This window comes from Bombina bombina, chromosome 6, assembly GCF_027579735.1.
Source record: "Bombina bombina isolate aBomBom1 chromosome 6, aBomBom1.pri, whole genome shotgun sequence".
Lineage (NCBI taxonomy): Eukaryota > Metazoa > Chordata > Amphibia > Anura > Bombinatoridae > Bombina > Bombina bombina.
This window is the reverse complement of record NC_069504.1, coordinates 360,990,158-361,006,200: the sequence shown is the minus strand read 5'-3', so window position 1 is coordinate 361,006,200 and position 16,043 is coordinate 360,990,158. Positions and strand designations below refer to the sequence as shown.

At 36.4% G+C, this 16,043-nt stretch overlaps 1 protein-coding gene across 1 annotated transcript in view; it reads left to right on the top strand.

Annotated features, from left to right (window-relative positions):
• The window catches only part of CLTB (clathrin light chain B), a 58,893-nt gene extending 47,728 nt beyond the window's left edge, over positions 1–11,165 (top strand). Inside the window, exon 5 of the mRNA XM_053717037.1 lies at positions 7,936–11,165. Within this exon, the coding sequence (XP_053573012.1) occupies positions 7,936–8,107 (172 nt within the window). The 3' untranslated portion in view covers positions 8,108–11,165. The remainder of the gene's footprint in view (positions 1–7,935) is intronic.
• The last annotated feature ends 4,878 nt before the right edge of the window (positions 11,166–16,043 follow it).

The following is a 16,043-nucleotide window of genomic DNA, read 5'->3' as shown; positions in this document are numbered from 1 at the left end:
CAAGTGGTTTATTTTACTCTATCCTCATACGTCAGAGACATCAATTAAACCCCTAAACCAATGTGTATACTAAAAAGAGTAACAAACATTACCAGGCCTGGTTGTCAGAACAATTCCTATCACATAAAAAATTATATGTATATATTTAGCGAAAGCTCAACTGTGTAACAACACGCTCTCCTAAATACAATCACTCATGTGAAGGATACATTTAGCAACAAATATCACCATTAGACATAAGGAAACAAATGTCCAGAACAGCAGAGCACTTAGTGTGAATCACACGCTCCGTATTGCATGGGTAAGTTGCAAAAGGAAAGTTCCAGTGTTACTGATTAAGAGCCAGCCAACAAAACAGAAAATAGCAGCCTCACCACAATGCGCGGTATAGTTCCTGTATGTGCCTAGATAGTTACCAACTGGTCCGTCACACAAGCTGCACTCGCTTCACAGTGGACTACGGCATCTCCACAGAAAGGCAATTGTATGTAATCCTCTTTGCGATTATCACCTCTTTACATTTGCAGAGCCGGAACTCCTAAGACCAAGGCTGCTATTATAATTGCTGGTCAATGAAACAACTCCTCTGTAACACGGTAATCCATAACCTACTGCCAGGTAACTTTTACTCCACTTCAAAAGTTGCCGCTTCTCAAAACGTCAGGCATGACGCGTTTCGCCCCTCCCCCTTTGTTGGCTGACCTCGGGGCTTCATCGGATGCTTGTACACGGCAGATGCACTCCATATATAGCTTGGTTGTTTATTTACATATTTGATTGGTGATAGTTATAATATCAACACAGCAAACTTCTTTACAGAATTATAAAAACACAATTGCACACCTATAATATTCGCTAAACGATTATATCTTTGTGCAAAATAGGGGTAACTCTCTTTGGAAATGGCAATTTGGCTTTCATCAAACACAATCCTACACAAAAAAGCTATTTTTAACACCTTATTAACCAGGGGAGAACAGTTGCACAATACTATTTCTGCTGAATTTACCTTTAATAAAAACGAAAAGTAGATAATCCACTATCGCCAAAAAGAAATACTATAGGAAACATGAGAAATCAATTTTTTCATTAAGGCCATTCGGAACCAGTGTATCTAAACGATAAATCCAATGGGATTCATTCTTTAGTAACATATTGTCAACATCACCACCACGGCGATGCTGTTTGATATGTTGTATCCCTGTCACTTTCATGCCCTGTCACTTTCATGATAGTAAAATCTGAGTTATGATGCAATTCAAAGTGTCTAGCCACTGGACTTTCCTGTACCTTATTTTTGATATCATCCCTATGCTCCCTCAATCGGTCTTTCAGGTCACGTTTAGTTTTTCCTATATAATATAGGGGACATGAACAGTGCAAGAGGTAAATGACACCTGCAGTGTTACAGGTAATCCATTGTTTAATGTTATACTGTTTACCTGTTGAGGTTTCAAATTTACTTGTTTTCTGTATGAACCTACAATACACACAATGCCCACAAGGGCTGCAACCCTGCCATTTACCCCTTGCACTTAGCCATGTTGTTATGGGATTCTTCATATACTCACTTTTAACAAGCTTATCTTTAAGGCTCATAGCTCTACGTGCTGTTAAAAGAGGATAATCTACATATTCTCTTAATTCGGCATCAATAGGGGGAGGGGCGAAACGCGTCATGCCTGACGTTTTGAGAAGCGGCAACTTTTGAAGTGGAGTAAAACTTACCTGGCAGTAGGTTATGGATTACCTTGTTACAGAGGAGTTGTTTAATTGACCAGCAATTATAATAGCAACCTTGGTCTTAGGAGTTCCGGCTCTGCAAATGTAAAGAGGTGATAATCGCAAAGAGGATTACATACAATTGCCTTTCTGTGGAGATGCCGCAGTCCACTGTGAAGCGAGTGCAGCTTGTGTAACGGATCAGTTGGTAACTATCTAGGCACATACAGGAACTATACCGCGCATTGTGGTGAGGCTGCTATTTTCTGTTTTGTTGGCTGGCTCTTAATCAGTAACACTGGAACTTTCCTTTTGCAACTTACCCATGCAATACGGAGCGTGTGATTCACACTAAGTGCTCTGCTGTTCTGGACATTGTTTCCTTATGTCTAATGGTGATATTTGTTGCTAAATGTATCCTTTACATGAGTGATTGTATTTTGGAGAGCGTGTTGTTACACAGTTGAGCTTTCGCTAAATATATACATATAATTTTTTATGTGATAGGAATTGTTCTGACAACCAGGCCTGGTAATGTTTGTTACTCTTTTTAGTATACACATTGGTTTAGGGGTTTAATTGATGAGGATAGAGTAAAATAAACCACTTGTTTTCAATGCATTTTGAGTGCTGCCTTGTCATTCTTTTTCATAACTATTATTTGTAGCTTTGACTCTCCTTAAAAATATTTTTTCATAATAATGCCACAGCACCACAATAATCTTCAAAAGATAGTAACTTTTATTCAAAGCAAAACACGCAACGTTTCGGCCTCATAGACCTTAATCATGCATATAGTGCAGGTATATATCCACCTGCCTTTTATAGGTCATTAACAACTATTAGATACAGGTGTGACAAAAATACATGTCATCACTGAATGCCATCTAGTGGCTGCAAAACAATATTACATTTAAATATTTTAAAATTATAGGATAATATAACATATAATCAGAGAGAGAGAGAGAGACCTTAGAGTTTACATATATAATTATACATTCAGTAATAGTAAAACATTAAAATAAGTGAATAACCAACAAGAAGCCAGAAAGCATAGATATCTATTATTGCAAAAATCTATAGCTATTACATAAAAACGAAGTAATCAATTTCTCGGTTTAGACCTTTGTGGTCCATACTCTGCAAATGATAAATTAAATATGTTTCTTTTTGTTTGAGAATTCTTTCTCTATCACCTCCACCCCTTAATTTACCAACGTGGTCTATGATCTGCCATCTCATGTGGCTTATATTATGGCCTGCTTTTAAAAAATTGCATGATACAGGGGCTTCAGTGTCTCCACATCTAATGTTAGATTTATGCTGGTTGAGACGTTCCCTGGCTTTTTTAGTAGACTCCCCTATGTAAATTAGCGAACAGGGGAATTTGATCTAATAAATAACATAAGTAGTCTTGCATGTATAAAATCCCTTTATTGAAATGTTTTACCTGTTCTTGGGTGATTAAATTCCTTCCCTTTAATCATGCGAAACGTTGCATGCTTTGCTCTGAATAAAGGTACTATCCTTTGAAGATTATTGTGGTACTGTGGCATTATTATGTGTATTGATGCCCAAAAGCCAAAGTAAGATTTCATTTTTTCTATAGTGAGCTTATAGTTTTCATCAGAACATTTAAAGGGACATGGAACTGCTAGATTCGCAAAAGTTCATTTGACAAAGTATCAGTAAATTATTGTTATGACTTTTCTAAATGGTTAACCAGTCAAAGATGTTATGTTTTGAAAATTCTGCATTGAAGATTTGGCTCCCAGATTTGACAAAGTGCCTTATGTCTCATCATATGAGTGGTTGCGCCAATAGATGTTGTTATAAGTGTGCATAATACATCCTGACATGATATGTAACCCCATACCTATATGTGTGAACATGCTCAGTAAACTGGTGGAATTAATGCTGTAGCTCTGCATGTGCTGTCTGTCCATTATATGATTAATGATGGTAAAGTCCATTATTGTGCTCTCTGTAAAAAATCAAATACTTCTAAGTGCATCATCTGGGTAATGCTCCAATAGGCTGCTCTTGCAGATATTACATTTTCTACTTTTCGTAAAAAGAAAATTAATTGTAATTTACAAATAAATTTATTTTTTAATGTAGGATTTATTTTGAAATATTTTTGTAATCATTACAATATGTATTTAAAGTGACACTACTATCTAACCAAGTATACATACATGTTTCCGCTTTCATTTTCAAATGAAAGGTCAAAATTAAAATGTGCTTGAGTGGATTTCAATTTCATAAAGAAGCATTTAGCAAAATACTTCCATTAGCAAAAATGCTTCTAGTTATGGTTTCAGCGGCGTATGCACATATGGTATATATGACTAAAGGATCATGATTCAAACACCATGTCTGCTCAGAAAGCTGACGGTATTGTGTATTGCATCGGTGAAGACTTAAAAAATTTGTGTCATACAAGCCACTGCTGACTGAGGTGTCTTTTTAAATGCAGGTGCACGGGGCACTCACAGCATATGTGCGTATGTCGCTGAAAAACAGAAGTAACTTTTACTAGAAGCATTTTTTCTAATAGGAGTATATTTAAAAAAATTCTCATTAAAATTGTAATGCACATTTCACTTTTGACCTTTCTATCCTTTTTAAGTTGTACTTACCTGGCTTTTCTTTCCCACCTCTTGACGTGTATTGTCATGGATACTATGTATACTAGTATCCAGTAACTATATAACTGTTCCTTCTTTCTAATCACTGTAATTTTATGGCATCAGTGAAGCTGATTTAAAAATAGCATTCAACTTAAAGGGATAATCTACTCCAGAAATGTTATTGTTTAAAACGATAGATAATCCTTTTATTACCCATTCCCCAGTTTTGCATATTATATACTTATATATATATTAATATACTTAATACTTTATATACTTATACTTTATACCTCTGTGATTACCTTGTATCTAAGCCTCTTCAGCCTGCTCCCTTATCTCAGTTCTTTTGACAGACTTGCATTTTAGCCAATCAGTGCTGACTCTTAAATAACTCCAAGGGAGTGAGCACAATGTTATCTAATATGACATATGAACTAGCAGTGTCTAATTGTGAAAAACTGTCACAATGCACTGAGATAAGAGCCAGTTCAAATGCTTAGAAATTAGCCTAGGTTTAGCTTTCTACAAAGAATACCAAGAGAGCAAAGCAAATTTGACGATTAAAAGTAAAATAGAAAGTTGTCTAAAATTGCATGCCCTATCTGAATCATGAAGGTTTAACTGACTAGACTGTCCCTTTACATTTTATAGTGGGAGTATGAATTAGTATTTATTTAGAAATATAACAAATTGTCAGATTTCACATTGTTTTGTGGTTAATAAAGAGAATGGATGATGATTGTGATGTATTATGTTACCTGTTTTTCATGATTAAAAAAAATATACGTGACAGTATGTCTGTACATACATCTGTATGTCTTAAAACTAAAATGTAACACAAGATCTAACAAACATGTGAGGTTCAGTGACTCCTAACTTGTTCTTTACTTTATATCTACTGACTTATCTTTCTATTGTAATAACTTAGACTTTTCTGTCATTTTTGTATTTCTTCTTCTTCTTCTTCTTTCTTGCACGCTGCTAACCAGGATTGTGGACAAAGCCTTTTACCAGCAACCTAATGCTGAAGTCATTGGTTACGTGTACGTCAACTTTACACTTCTTTCCTCTCATTCCTGATGTCATTTTTTTAGATTTTTTTTGTATTATTGATTTAGCTGTGAGATACAAATAAATGTAATTGTTTATATAAAATTAGGTGACCTGGATTATTTCAGGTGGAGGGCACTCATTAAGAGCAAATCACTAAAATTTGTAAATTTAATTGAAATGGAGACAGTGATACTAGATTCGAATGGTACAGAAAACAAAGACAAAAAATAATCTCAATAGGAAGCTTTGACATGACAGACTCTAAATTAATAAAAAAAGATCCAAGGTATGGTCAGGCATTTTATTCTTAAAGGACCACTAAATACAGTAGATTTGCATGATAAAGATAATGCACTAGCACTTAGTCTGAACTTCAAATGAGTAGAAAATGTATTTTATTTTTTCTGACAAATTTCAAAGTTAAGTCTATTTCCACTCACCCTGTACCATGTGACAGCCATCAGCCAATCACAAATGCATATAAGTATATTCTGTGAATTCTTGTACATGCTCAGTAGGAGCTGGTAAAAAGTATAAATATAAAAAGACTGTGCACATTTTAGTCAATGTGCAGAATTATATAACATTATTTGGTGGGTTTACTGACCCTTTAAGGTATTAAAGGGACACTAAACCCAATTTTTTTCTTTAATGATTCAGATAGAGCATGCAATTTTAAGCAACGTTCTAAGTTACTCCTATTAATTTTTATTCATTCTCTTGCTATCTTTATTTAAAAAGCAGGAATGTAAAGCTTAAGATCCGGCCCATTTTTGGTTGAGAACCTGGGTTATGCTTGCTTATTGGTTTGCTAAATGTAGCCACCAATAAGCAAGCGCTATCCAGGGTGCTGAACCTAAAATGGGCTGACTTCTAAGCTTTAAATTCCTGATGTTTAAATAAAGATAGCAAGAAAACAAAGAAAATCTGATAATACGAGTAAATTAGAAAGTTGCTTAAAATTGCATGCTCCATCTGTATCATTAGTATCCCTTTAAATACTAAAATGTCTAAAAACTGCTTCAGAACAGGTGTAAAAAGGCTAAATTTATCAATATTAGTGAACTGTTTCTAATAAAAAAATGAACAGGGGCTCATTGGAAAGCAGCATCTTGCAGGGGCTGCAAGGCATAACATAAGAGAACCTGTCACCACTAAATACTATTAGAATCAAATATAAATAAAAACATTTTTTTTTTTAGTATAGTTGAACTTGTCCAACCTAGTTTCAGTTATATTGTCATTTCTAATAGTTTAGCAAAAAAGGGGTAAATGGCCTATAGAATATAGTGAGAAAGGAGAAAAACCTTAAATAATGGGTAATGACCTTTGTCCAACTCATAAGACACATTTTACAAGGAAAATATTATAGGATTAAATTGTAGATTTTACAAATTGTATTCCTCAATACACTGCCATACATAAAATGCAAAATTAAGTCTGTGCAAAACCCCTCACAGTTCAGTGAATACTATATTATACTGCATTTGTTTATCCTTCTCAAGCAGAAATAGGGCCTAATGATCAAAAATACGCCAGTATGAAGAAAAATCTTGCAAAATCTTTGAGGGCTTTTTTTTTTTTAGCTTTATTGCAATGTCTCTCTTCTTCAAATACAGAACCCATAACTAGATAAACTGCTTAAAGGGACATAATACTCATATGCTAAATCACTTGAAACTGATGCAGTATAACTGTAAAAAGCTGACAGGAAAATATCACCTGAGCATCTCTATGTAAAAAAGGAAGATATTTTACCTCACAATTTCCTCAACTCAGCAGAGTTAGTTCTGTGTAAAACGTTATACTCAGCTGCTCCCAGCTGCAGGTAAAAAAATTTAAAAAAATGAAGAAATGAACAGCAGCCAATCAGCATCAGCAGTTCTGAGGTCATGAACTCTTACTGTGATCTCATGAGATTTGACTTAACTCTCATGAGATTTCATAGTAAGCTTCCTTTACCTGATTGGTGAAATAATATGAGAGTGCACGATGCTAGTCCCTTCAGATGTCCCAGGACAAACACACTAAAATGCTGCTTAGAAATCCTTTACAATGGGAGGTGGCTACTGAGGAACTTTTGAGGTAAAATATCTTTCTTTTTTACATAGAGATGTTCAGGTGATATTTTCTAATCAGCTTTTTACAGCTATGCTGCATCACTTTCAAGTGTTTAAACATTTGGGTATTATGGCCCTTTAAGCTAAACTTTGCAGTGAAAAACAAAACATTCAATGCAACTCTTAATTTTTCAAATCTTATAAGGGTCCTTGCAGTAGTCACAAACTTGCATGAATTCCAAACGAAACATGATATTTTTTTTATATTTTAATTTTTTTACATGTTGATACAAGTGATTGTGAACTGTTCTTTTCTGGTAAAATTCCATAGACACATTTTTATATTAACTAAAAACTTTTGCTGTACTTATTGTTGGAATCGAATATTAAAGGTAAGGAATGATACATACTGAAGGTTATCTATAAACTGCTTCATTTTGTACCCTTCATGGTTTCTTTTCCAATAGAGCGTCTGATGAAGCCCTGGCATCTGAGTCCAAAGAGGAGGAAACTGGGACAGAGTGGGAAAGAGTTGCTCGTCTATGTGACTTCAATCCCAAGAGCAGTAAACAGTCAAAAGATGTGTCTCGCCTGCGATCAGTGCTGATTTCTCTGAAACAGACACCTCTGTCTCGCTAGCTTCCATCTTCAGTTCCACTTCTCCTCCCTATTTTACATACCAAAGAAATCTCCCCGAATGGTTGTGGAACATCATGGTGTATGATACCCCCAACTAGAACATGCCTCCAACCCCTTCATTTTCATCCCTGCAGAGCACACTCGGCTGCCAATCTTGTGATTCCTTTTAAATATCAATGCATCAAATTATTACAGAGTTTTCATTTTGATTTCAAGTATGTTTCTGGCCTTCAAAGCTTGCAGTGGTGTTGATGAGTATTGGGCTGGATGTTGCGAACGATGTATCTCTTCTTTATGCGTGCTTGGCAGGTTGCTTATCTATATATTATGAAGTTGGAAGTAGAAATATTTTTTTGCCATGGCTGCCGATTAGACTTAAGGTATAGTGCACTGTGAACTAAAATGTTTATAGGTCTATGCATAAATACTGCACTATTAAAAACAGAATAGTGGAAAAAACAAATTGATACATTTGAAATTAAAAGTGAGTGGCAAACATCATGAACTTGTCAGAAACTGAGATTTTATAGTGCTAGGGGGATTAAAGTGGTTATGCCTTAGGACTGTCATTCACAAAATTACCAGATTAGTAAATAGTCTAACCATACAAAACGGTAGTTAGAAAATAGTATTTGGTGATGATAGGAGCTCAGGGATGATTTATTGATATGATTAATGTTGTTTGGTGGAAATACATATTTTTTTTTAATTCAGTGGTGCCATTGTAACGCTCACTGATTCTAACGTTCTTTTAAGTGGTATATTTTATTTACATTTTTACCATTTTTTATTCTTGATGCATGCAGATGTGTAGAGATGTGAAGAATAATTTATTGGTTTGTAATCAACATAACAGTAGCTTTTGTGTCTGTATTTCAAAATATGTTTAGCATTTAATTTTTTCTAGCTAAGTATACGAAGTTGCAAAAGCTTTACTGGGCTTCAAAAATGAAGTTTACATATAAAGTAGTTCTTCATTAGAAAGGATAGTAATGGATTTACCCTCCTCACTTATCTCTTGTGTAACTGCCTAGCTTTTCCAAGAACTGCGCTGATTTACCAGTAGGTAGAGAGATCTTTATAGAAAATTGTCTCTTGAGCATGATACAGTAATTTGAGTTTTAACATTTTGAAAAATTACCTGAATTCTTAGCAAATCTATGCCAGTCTCACCAAACAATTTAAAAAGGATATATATTTCCAGCATAAATCCATTAATACAGCTTTTCTTTTAAAAAAATAAATAAACAATCCTAGATCAGTACCTTTTTATATTCACCACAGGTGCCAATCTTGAAGGATACGCAGTTGCTGATTTGGATGTAGCAAGCAATGTATACATGCTACAATTAATGTGCTGGTTTTAGAATTAAACAAGGGCTAAAGCAGCCTTTTTCAAAAATGCATTTATATTGCAGAATTTGGTAAAATGGTATGTTGGGTAAACTTTTTTTTATTTTAGTTCTCTTAAATATAAAACATTTTGTATTTTATTTAGAGAAAATGATGCTTGTGATTGACTTAACTCAGGTACCTTTCTGAGGTAATTCCCTGTATAAATCTTTTAGATAAGTTCAGGGGATCATCTTAAGCATGAAATGCAAAGTGAGGAAAATGAATTTTGGGTGTAATAAATGGTTAAAATATTGAGGGAAACATATAAAATGTCATTTTATGTCAACATGCAAACTAATGGATATGTGCATTTGGCAGTTTCGTTCACTGCCGAATGCAGAAGAAGGCAGCCACTTGTGGTATTTGGCTCTTTTAGGAGCCATATTTCTTCTTGTGAAAGTGCTCACAAGAAACAATCTGGCTCCAAAAAGAGCTAAATGCCACGAGCGCCCCGCGGCCTTCCACATTCGGCAGTGAACGAAACTGCTGAATGCACATATTTACTAAAAGTTTGTTATGCTCTGTCATGTGGCTGAGTTACCAAAGTAATTAACTAATGTTAATGCTTAAAGGGACATAATACTCATATGCTAAATCACTTGAAACTGATGCAGTATAACTGTAAAAAGCTGACAGGAAAATATCACCTGAGCATCTCTATGTAAAATAGGAAGATATTTTACCTCACAATCTCCTCAGCTCAGCAGAGTAAGTTCTGTGTAAAAAGTTATTCTCAGCTGCAGGTAAAAAAAATAAATAAATGAAGAAATGAACAGCAGCCAATCAGCATCAGCAGTGCTGAGGTCATGAACTCTTACTGTGATCTCATGAGATTTGACTTAACTCTCATGAGATTTCATAGTAAGCTTCCTTTACCTGATTGGTGAAATAATATGAGAGTGCACGATGCTAGTCCCTTCAGATGTCCCAGGACAAACGCATTAAAATGCTGCTTAGAAATCCTTTACAATGGGAGGTGGCTACTGAGGAACTTTTGAGGTAAAATATCTTTCTTTTTTATATAGAGATGTTCAGGTGATATTTTCTAATCAGCCTTTTACAGCTATGCTGCATCACTTTCAAGTGTTTAAACATTTGGGTATTATGGCCCTTTAATTAATAAATTAGCCCCACAGAAAGAAACAGTATTTTGAAATATATATTGACCTAAAATGCTGTTGTTTGGATAAACAAGGCCATCGTTATCTAATCTGAATTATTCATTTCTTATGAATATTTAATCAACATTTTTAGACCTAAAAACAACTTGATATTTTCTGTGTACATAATCTCTTCTCCTCGGCAGGAACACTAATTACTTCTTATAAATTGCTATTCACAGACACTTCTACAAAAGGTATTTATGGAAAATGCACAATATATATTGTATGCCTACTAAATAGACACAATGAATAGAATTTGCTGTGTAATATGTCTGTGTCTCACATTGACATACAATATAAAATAGAAACATATTGCACTTTTCCTGTTTAATTAATCTGTTTTTGTTGTTTGCTTTGGATACCATGTTCTTGTAGTACAATGACATTAACATATAAACATGCAATGTCATTGCCGCTGGAATGCAAACAAATTACACTGCGTTTTGTGATCAATGTTGTCTATTTACGCTGTGTCGCATAAATAAAATGCCATCAAGTCATTTTTTTTGTGTATCAGTCCTATTCATGCAATACTTATAAAAGCCACACATGCTGAAAAAAATGGTTGATTTGTTTAGCTGGTATGTTCGCTATTCTTGTAATGTTTAACCCCTTAAGGACAAGGCCATTTTTCCAGTTCTTTCCCTTAAGGACCAGGGCTATTTTTACATTTCTGCGGTGTTTGTGTTTAGCTGTAATTTTCCTCTTACTCATTTACTGTACCCACACATATTATATACCGTTTTTCTCACCATTAAATGGACTTTCTAAAGTTACCATTATTTTCATCATATCTTATAATTTCTATAAAAAAATTTATCAAATATGAGGAAAAATTGGAAAAAAACACACTTTTTCTAACTTTGACCCCCAAAATCTGTTACACATCTACAACCACCAAAAAACACCCATGCTAAATAGTTTCTAAATTTTGTCCTGAGTTTATAAATACCCAATTTTTACATGTTCTTTGCTTTTTTTGCAAGTTATAGGGCAATAAGTACAAGTAGTACTTTTCTATTTCCAAACCACTTTTCTTCAAAATTAGCGCTAGTTACATTGGGACACTGATATCTTTCAGGAATCCCTGAATATCCCTTGACATGTATATATATATTTTTTAGAAGACATCCCAAAGTATTGATCTAGGCCCATTTTGGTATATTTCGTGCCACCATTTCACCGCCAAATAAGATCAAATAAAAAAAATTGTTCACTTTTTCACAAATTTTTTCACAAACTTTAGGTTTCTCACTGAAATTATTTGCAAACAACTTGTGCAATTATGGCATAAATGGTTGTAAAAGCTTCAAATGCGATCAAATGAAAACAAACGTTAAATCTTTCACAATTTTAGGTTTCTCACTGAAATTATTTACAAACATCTTGTGCAATTATGGCACAAATGGTTGTAAAAGCTTCTCTGGGATCCCCTTTGTTCAGAAATAGCAGACATATATGGCTTTGGCGTTGTTTCTTGGTAAAAAGAAGGCCGCTAAATGCAGCTGCGCACCACACGTCTATTATGCCCAGCAGTGAAGGGGTTAATTAGGGAGCTTGTAGGGTTCATTTTAGCTTTAGTGTAGTGTAGCAGACAACCCAAAGTATTGAGCTAGGACCAATTTGGTATATTTCATGCCACCATTTCCCCGCCAAATGCGATCAAATAAAAAAAAAAAGTTCACTTTTTCACAAACTTTAGGTTTCTCACTGAAATTATTTACAAACAGCTTGTGCAATTATGGCACAAATGGTTGTAAATGCTTCTCTGGGATACCCTTTGTTCAGAAATAGCAGACATATATGGCTTTGGCGTTGCTTTTTGGTAAAGCAACGCCAAAGCGATATATGCGCATCACACGTGAATTATGTCTAGCAGTGACTGGGTTAATTAGGTAGCTTGTAGGGAGCTTGCAGAGTTAATTTTAGCCTTAATGTAGAGATCAGCCTCCCACCTGACACATCACACCCCCTGATCCCTCCCAAACAGCTCTCTTCCCTCCCCCACCCCACAATTGTCCCCGCCATCTTAAGAACTGGCAGAAAGTCTGCCAGTACTAAAATAAAATGTATTTAAATTTTTTTTAGAGCATATTTACATATGCTTCTGTGTAGGATCCCCCCTTAGCCCCCAACCTCCCTGACCCCCCCCCCCCCCTAAACAGCTCTCTAACCCTCCCTTTCTACCTTATTGGTAGCCATCTTGGGTACTGGCAGCTGTCTGCCAGTACGCAGTTTACAAAAAACCCTGCTTTTTCATATTTTTTTTTTCTGTAGTGCAGCTTCCCCCCAGCCAAAGAGCAACCACCCACCCCCTCCCAGATCCCTTAGATGTATTTTAAAAATGATTTTGTGCCCCACTCTATCTAACTTATATTTTTTATATTTCTGTAGTGTAGCCGTTCCCACGCGCCCGCCCTCCCGTGCGCGCGCCTCCGTGTGCACCCCCGATGATCACGCCCCCAATCCCGCCCCCCTCCACGTCATAGCTAGCATCGATGGCCGCCCACCCGCTTCCCACTGCAGCTCCCACCCACCAACGATACCGGCCATCGATGTCCGGTGCAGAGAGGGCCACAGAGTGGCTCTCTCTGCATCGGATGGCCAAGGGGTGTTATTGCAGGATGCCTCGATGTCGAGGCATCACTGCAATAACCGGAAAGCGGCTGGAAGCGAGCAGGATCGCTTCCAGCCGCTTTAAACCCCTAATGTCGTAGAGGGTACGTCGCTGGTCTTTTAAGACCAGGCTGTGTGCAACGTACCCTGTACGACATGCGTCGTTAAGAGGGTTAAGGAGTTTGTGTGTGTGTGTGGGGGTGAAATATATGACAACTATGAGAACTGCACAAACTTAGTGAAACCTATGTATTTTTTTTTTTATTATTTTTTTTTTTTTTATTTAAATATTTTTATTGTGGTTCTTTGCAAAACAGACAGTCAATAATTGTCAATACATATTATAAAGGAGAATAAACTGTTACAAAACAGGCAACCAAACAAATCAAATAAATGAGTACATAATATAGGTAATTGACAATTTACCATTTCGATACATGTAATAAATGCTGCTCAAACCATATACCCACCCTGAAAGTTAAGTGGCCACTCTTGGACCACAGAGTTGCAATAAACCTAATATAATGTGGGTAAACATTGATGGAAGAGCCACTCATGGGCCTCTATTTTATGTTGTACAAATCAGTCTTTTATGTTGCAGTATATTAATTGAATAGAGGAAAAAAGAAAAAAAAATAGAAAAGAAGGTTTACTTTCTAATAGGATGGGTTTACCATAGAAGTCTAGCATATAGGAACTGAATTAGAGCCATACTATATTTCTTCATCAAATAAAAAAAAAAAGTTCACTTTTTCACAAACTTTAGGTTTCTCACTGAAATTATTTACAAACAGCTTGTGCAATTATGGCACAAATGGTTGTAAATGCTTCTCTGGGATACCCTTTGTTCAGAAATAGCAGACATACATGGCTTTGGCGTTGCTTTTTGGTAAAGCAACGCCAAAGCGATATATGCGCATCACACGTGAATTATGTCTAGCAGTGACTGGGTTAATTAGGTAGCTTGTAGGGAGCTTGCAGAGTTAATTTTAGCCTTAATGTAGAGATCAGCCTCCCACCTGACACATCACACCCCCTGATCCCTCCCAAACAGCTCTCTTCCCTCCCCCACCCCACAATTGTCCCCGCCATCTTAAGAACTGGCAGAAAGTCTGCCAGTACTAAAATAAAATGTATTTTAATTTTTTTTTTAAGCATATTTACATATGCTTCTGTGTAGGATCCCCCCTTAGCCCCCAACCTCCCTGATCCCCCCCCCCCAAACAGCTCTCTAACCCTCCCTTTCTACCTTATTGGTAGCCATCTTGGGTACTGGCAGCTGTCTGCCAGTACGCAGTTTACAAAAAACCCTGCTTTTTCATATTTTTTTTTTTTCTGTAGTGCAGCTTCCCCCCAGCCAAAGAGCAACCCCCCACCCCCTCCCAGATCCCTTAGATGTATTTTAAAAATGATTTTGTGCCCCACTCTATCTAACTTATATTTTTTATATTTCTGTAGTGTAGCCGTTCCCACCCGCTTCCACCCCGTGCACTCGCCCGCCCCCGCCCTCCCGTGCGCGCGCCTCCGTGTGCACCCCCGATGATCACGCCCCCAATCCCGCCCCCCTCCACGTCATAGCTAGCATCGATGGCCGCCCACCCGCTTCCCACTGCAGCTCCCACCCACCAACGATACCGGCCATCGATGTCCGGTGCAGAGAGGGCCACAGAGTGGCTCTCTCTGCATCGGATGGCCAAGGGTGTTATTGCAGGATGCCTCGATGTCGAGGCATCACTGCAATAACCGGAAAGCGGCTGGAAGCGAGCAGGATCGCTTCCAGCCGCTTTAAACCCCTAATGTCGTAGAGGGTACGTCGTTGGTCTTTTAAGACCAGGCTGTGTGCAACGTACCCTGTACGACATGCGTCGTTAAGAGGGTTAAGGAGTTTGTGTGTGTGTGTGTGGGGGGGGGTGAAATATATGACAACTATGAGAACTGCACAAACTTAGTGAAACCTATGTATTTTTTTTTTATTATTTTTTTTTTTTTATTTAAATATTTTTATTGTGGTTCTTTGCAAAACAGACAGTCAATAATTGTCAATACATATTATAAAGGAGAATAAACTGTTACAAAACAGGCAACCAAACAAATCAAATAAATGAGTACATAATATAGGTAATTGACAATTTACCATTTCGATACATGTAATAAATGCTGCTCATATACCCACCCTGAAAGTTAAGTGGCCACTCTTGGACCACAGAGTTGCAATAAACCTAATAAAATGTGGGTAAACATTGATGGAAGAGCCACTCATGGGCCTCTATTTTATGTTTTACAAATCAGTCTTTTATGTTGCTGTATATTAATTGAATAGAGGAAAAAAGAAAAAAAAATAGAAAAGAAGGTTTACTTTCTAATAGGATGGGTTTACCATAGAAGTCTAGCATATAGGAACTGAATTAGAGCCATACTATATTTCTTCATCAAAATAATTATCTATAATCACAGGTAAGTGCACATTTGCTAAGATATGTGGAGTTATAGTCATGGATAGAACCCATTTCCATGGCGTAGTGGTAATTAGTAGGTCTTGAGAGACACATACTGTAGATCATAGGCCATTGGTTATCAAGGGATATAATTTGGTTGGTAAGGCTATTTAGCTCATATCCTTAACTAGGCAGTCCATTACAGGTCATATAATGTAGGCATAACTTAATTAGTGAGAACATCATACACAGAAGCAATGGAGGGATACTCAACATTGCACTCATATCGCATTCTGAAAATGAATGGAAGTTTCTTCCCCAGGAGTA